We start from the raw sequence: 5,554 nt of genomic DNA, 5'->3' as shown, positions 1-5,554 counted from the left end.
TTTAATCCAATAGTGGTTATGCCATTCATTTGTCTGGAGCAAATATGTCCTGAGTCGTTTTGTCGGAAGCCAATATGGCGGGAGCCCGTTTGTCGGTAGCCAATATGTCGTGAGCCCATTTGTCAGGAGCCCATTTGTCGTGAGCCCTTATGTCGGGAGCCAATATGTCGGGAGCCCATTTGTCGGGAACCATTATGTCCTGAGCCTATCTGACGGGAGCCAATATGTCGGGAGTCCATTTGTCGGGAGCCTAAATATCGGGAGCCCATTTATCAGGAGCCTATATGTCGCGAGTGAATATAACGGGAGCCGATTTGACGTGAGCCAATACGTCGGAGCCCTTTTGACGGGGCTATTTTGACTTGGTCGTTTTGTCGGGGGTCGATTTAACGGGGTCATATTAACGGGGCCGTTTTGACAGGGCACCGGTGGTGAGTGGTTCCGTGTTTTAATTTGTGGAATAGGTGTTAGTTTTAGTTGGATGTGGGTTGAGGAATGGGGAGATAAAGTGACCATACTATTTGTTCAAATTCTTTCTTTCTTTTTTTAAAATATTTTTTTTTCTTTTTTCTCTCTTTTTTTTTTTTTTGCCTCAGACATGTAATTTACAGCGACAGTTGTGTGTGTGTGTTCGCTTTAGTATTACAGTTTTCATCACCGGCTTGTGAGGACTGATACAGATTTACAATAATATAATTTCTTTCTTACTTGTAGCCTACTTTCATTCATTTAAGATGGTTTACTTAGACATAGATCTATTACAAAACGTCTAAATATAAAAATGTAAAAAATTTAAAAGCCAACCTGAAAATGCAAATGATGATTCAAGGGATTTTTTTTCCCTCGGCGTGGTGATTTTTTTTTTTTGTTTGATTTTTTTTTTTTTACTTAAAACAAATTTAATAAAAAAATATGAAGAAAAATAGAAGTGTAAACCGCATAGGATACGCTGTATTAATTACATTGTGCACAAAGGAACCTTTCTTATAGAAATTATATCAAAATAAAACGGAGGTTTCTAATTTCGAAGTATATTTATAGTTTAAATTAAATTTTTAAATAATTAACACAAAAATCATTATTTTTACGAAAACATAGTTTCGAACACAAACTTTAGCTTTAAGTTAAAGCATACAAAAACTAATTTATAAAATTTACTAATTTTTAGATTTTAAAAATTAAATTAGAAGTTTTAATTCAGCTATCTCCCCTGTTTACAAAATATATCACAGGGGAGGTAATGATTTACATATAAAATTATTTAGTTGTTTTATTTTTTTTTCCTAAAGTAGTAGACTTCTTACCTTTCTTTAACAGTAAACGAATGGTGTATACATTATTTAAGTATAACAATAACCGTTTTAGGTTGTCAACCAAATTCAATAATTCACTAGTGATAAACCCCTTAGACAAACCCACCCCTACCGAAATAAACCCACTAGGCCCTAGACATAACCCCCCCCCCCCCCCCCCACACACACACAAAAGCCCCGAGGTGTAGTTGTATCACTTACCAACAGGTCTGTTCAGTTCAAGTGAATAAAAGGAAAAAAAAATCTTATTTTTTTAAAATTATTTTTTAGTGTTCTTTTGTTGTTGTTTTTTTTTTTTAAATATGTTTATTCACCTGTTTTTTTTTTTTGTTGTTTAACATCACCATTTCCCGTTCGTACCCAAGACACATGGGGCAGATGAAGTAGAGTTCATCTGCTTCAGAGACCTCAGCGTTTGAAGGGATAGTGTTGTCAGCACTATGCCCGGCCGCCTTTGTTTCCCCAACGTAAGTTAGGTACCCATCACAGCTGGGTAGACTCAGGAACTTTTTTTCTTTCTTTTTTTAAAAATACTTTTATTTTCAATTTTCAATTAAATACAATAACATCACACTTGATTTTTTTTTTTTTTTTTTTCAGTGTTAATATATTTAATAGCAAACTACAATTGGTATATACAAAATATTCATTCATAATGAATTTCTAAGGTCTCTGGTAGGGGTGGGGTGTGATAGCAGCTTTGATATTGGTCTTGATTGCACTGGGAGCCCTTCCTAAGCCAGATCCAGGCATCATAGGTTTTTGTGGTTGCATTTGCTGTTGCTGCTGCTGTTGTTGACTTTGCATTTGTCCCATAGGTGGTCCTTGTTGCATTTTTCCTGAGTTATCTAGACGTAGATTAGTTCCCTTTGTTATCATACCGATTAAAAATGCTGTATCTTGTGCAGATGAGGTTTGTGGAGGAGCATTTTTCTGACTAGAATCTTTTTCCCACTCATCACTTGAAGCATTTATTATATCTAGAATGTTGCTTGTTATTTTATTCAATGCTGTAAGTTGTTTCTGTGCTACTTCTGGTGTTATAGAAGAAGCTTTGACACTCAACAGCTGTACTTTCTCCTCAACCTCTGGCTCTGGCTTGGTCCTCAAGTAGTCAGGTACAACTTCATGATTGAATGCAAGAACACGACCTTCTGTAAGTTTCTCCAAATGTGGATCTCTGTCAGGTGAAAGTAAAATTGGAAACAAAACATAATTTCTCAACAGTGGCATTTTTTCTGCTTTTAACAATCTCTTTGTAGTGCTTAAACCAGATGATAAGACACCAAAATGTTCCATCATATTTGGCCATGAAATGTTTTGATAATCATTTTCAAGTTTGTAGATGAAGCCTTGTATACTTTGCTTTAGTTCTCTAACACGATGAATAAGATCATCCAATGAAGCATCAAGCTGTTTTTCTTCTTTAGACTGTGGAGCTTGCATGCCTGCAGATCTAGATTCTAGAATAGATCTAGATCTTGACGCTAGACACTTGATAAAATATGTTTCAGATACCTTCAAATTCAAGCGACTGCAAAAAAAAACATAACAAAACTTAAGTTTAGCTTCTGTATAATTAATTATTGTATGCCAATACATGTTTTATATTAGCGTAGTAACAGATAAATATTCAAGAAACATTAAATATAAAGCACATTATAAAATCTTTTAAAACTAAATTTTTACAAAAATAGAAATTACAAAAATGCATTTTTTAGTTTTAATATCACAGTACTTTTTGTGAGTTTGGAACATAATTACAGGTTGTCTCCTATGATTAATTGAAAACTTAAAATGGGAAGTAACTGGCAATTTATTGATTAATTATTGTTGAAGGACAATTTTAAAAAAAATTGCCTTTAAACGAATTATTAATTATGTTTTTACACAATAGTGTGTTTGCGTGCGTGTGTGTGTGTGTGTGCGCGAATTAAAATACGTTATATTTATTTGCTCAACGTGTGTTACGTCTTTATGTCGCTGACTGGGTGCTATTTGTTAGCGCGTTGTTTGGTGTTGAAACTCCAGCTGTTACGTCATGATATTGATGTCAGCTACGTTGGGGTGGGGGGGGGGGGGGGGGGGGGGGGGGCGGTTGAGATTTGCGAGGTTAAGCGGCGAGGAAAAGAGTTCAGTAACGTGACCTCAAACAATTTTACTTTACTTAAAAAAAAAAAATACAACAGCAATAAACAACTTAATTTCTGTTAGAATTATATATATATATATATATATATATATATATATATATATATATATATATATATATATATATATATATATAATAAAGAGGGAGGGGAGCGTCGATAAAACTGATGTTTTTAAGCGGAGGTAGCGGGCGAACCTGGCGTTGTGTTGGTAGAAGCCATTTAGAAAAAAAAAACTTACAAAATGTATTTTCAAACTGTAGACATGTTGTTGACCTTCTCACCCCAATCCTCATTTACACAACCCCCCCCCCCCCCCACTCCCCCTACCACCACCAAGCTCCCATGTCTAAGTACAAGTTTCCCCTCCGACCCAGGGACAATGATTACACCGGTGGGGACGGGGGTAAATTGAGAAAAATTAAGGTCCATTTCCTCCTGGACAATACGTCCCGATCATCTTGAGATGTCCCCCCGGGAGCCGCTGTCGTGAGGCGTTCTTGGCACTACTCAATCAAGAACCGATTTCTGAATGCAGTCCCCTTTTGGTCCCCTGCGAGGGATAGGGGAGGGGGCGGGTGGAATGGTAGAATATTTAAACACTTAGATAAATGTTAAAAGAAATTTAAAAACATTTTACATAGATAGTAGACGAAAGCAGGTTTAAGAAGACAAAGTTCACCCATTAATTAAGTAAATATTGTTAAAAGAGCTTTTATGGTATCATGAAGATTACAATCTCTGTATGATAAACGGTTAAAACATACAGTCATACGTGTTTCTATAAGGTGGTAAAAACTATACTTTCCTATTTGTGTTTATAACGGAACTCTAAGACATAAAGTATTACATAATATGTTATAACAAACTGGTGGTTTTGGCTGAGGCTAAGAATTCTCTGGGTGCGGTCAGCTTTAATGAAAACCTAACGCATATCTGTATGTTAATTTACAGATCATATTCTTATTGTGTTAAAGATTTAAAGTGTTACAATAACCAATTGGGACGGCATGGCCTTAGCGGTAGAGTGCTAGGCTTCTAACTTGAAAGTCTCGAGTTCGAATCCGGGTCTAAGTCTGTACTTAACATATGTTTGGGAAAGTAAAGGCGGATGGGGTGACACCAAAAAGAAATATAGCTAATTTTAACGAGAAACGTATTTTTACCATCTCCTGGAATCTACAGGGCAAATGGAAAAGAAAGACCTGGAGACCGTGACCTGGAAGAAGACACCAAGAAAATTGGACACATCGACAGTTGGAGAGACTAGCCCAGGACAGAGATGCCTGAAAAGCTCTTGTCAACGGCCTGTATCCCAAAAGGGGCGACAGGCTAACTTTAATATATCGTCGTTGGTGAAGGGGCGGGGGGGGGGGGTGACCAACTGGGTTACCACACAGGGTGTCAAGCGTCCTTGCCACGCCACTGGGTATTCGTCAAGCTACTAAATACATTTGTTTTTCTCTCTACATTGTCTTAAAACCAAGCTAACAACGAACAGACGTATCAGCACTCTCTCTCTATGTGAAACACCGTGTCTTTGATAAATCTCTACCGCCCTCAGCCACCGGATCCTCTATTTATCAGCCGATCAATACAAGCGGAACCTTCAGCCCGCAGTAACCCACTTGTCTCCCTTTATTGATTCATTAATCTCCCTTGTGCGCAAAGGGAGATAAACTCGACCTGCGAGCGATTAATCGTTGGTTTAGATTAAAACATCTTCGAACAACCAAGACTCGGTTTTTGCAAAGAGCCTTGATTTGGGTTTTTTCTTTTTATTAGAGAATTATAATCAAGCTGGTGTAAAAAAAAGAGCTTTAAGCACCGCATTAATTAAATTAACATGTAATAATCATTAGAAATCCAACAATTTAAGCTAGAACTGTCTTCAGTGTGAACATATACAAGTTTTATTATTTCAGTGGTACTGGAAGACTGGAGATCTAATAAAAGAAACGATACATGCAAACTTAAATACAAAATGATGAATTTAGACAACCAAGGTTCTTAATAACTGTATCGCTTTATTCAACCTACATTCGATGCCTTAGAGTATAAAAATTAATACGACATTTAAAAAAAAAAAAC

General features: G+C 36.5%; 1 protein-coding gene across 1 annotated transcript; it reads right to left on the bottom strand.

Moving 5' to 3' along the window:
* Positions 1-1,908: 1,908 nt before the first annotated feature.
* LOC131935121 (mediator of RNA polymerase II transcription subunit 8-B-like) lies at positions 1,909-2,787 on the bottom strand. The gene has a single exon (XM_059291457.1). The coding sequence runs from the start codon at positions 2,757-2,759 to the stop codon at positions 1,977-1,979; it is 783 nt and encodes a 260-aa protein (XP_059147440.1). The 5' UTR covers positions 2,760-2,787; the 3' UTR covers positions 1,909-1,976.
* Positions 2,788-5,554: the final 2,767 nt, after the last annotated feature.

This window comes from Physella acuta, unplaced genomic scaffold (assembly GCF_028476545.2).
Source record: "Physella acuta isolate Inbredline_101_S28 unplaced genomic scaffold, ASM2847654v3 ptg000132l, whole genome shotgun sequence".
In the NCBI taxonomy this organism is placed as follows: domain Eukaryota; kingdom Metazoa; phylum Mollusca; class Gastropoda; family Physidae; genus Physella; species Physella acuta.
This window is presented reverse-complemented; position numbering and strand designations above follow the sequence as displayed.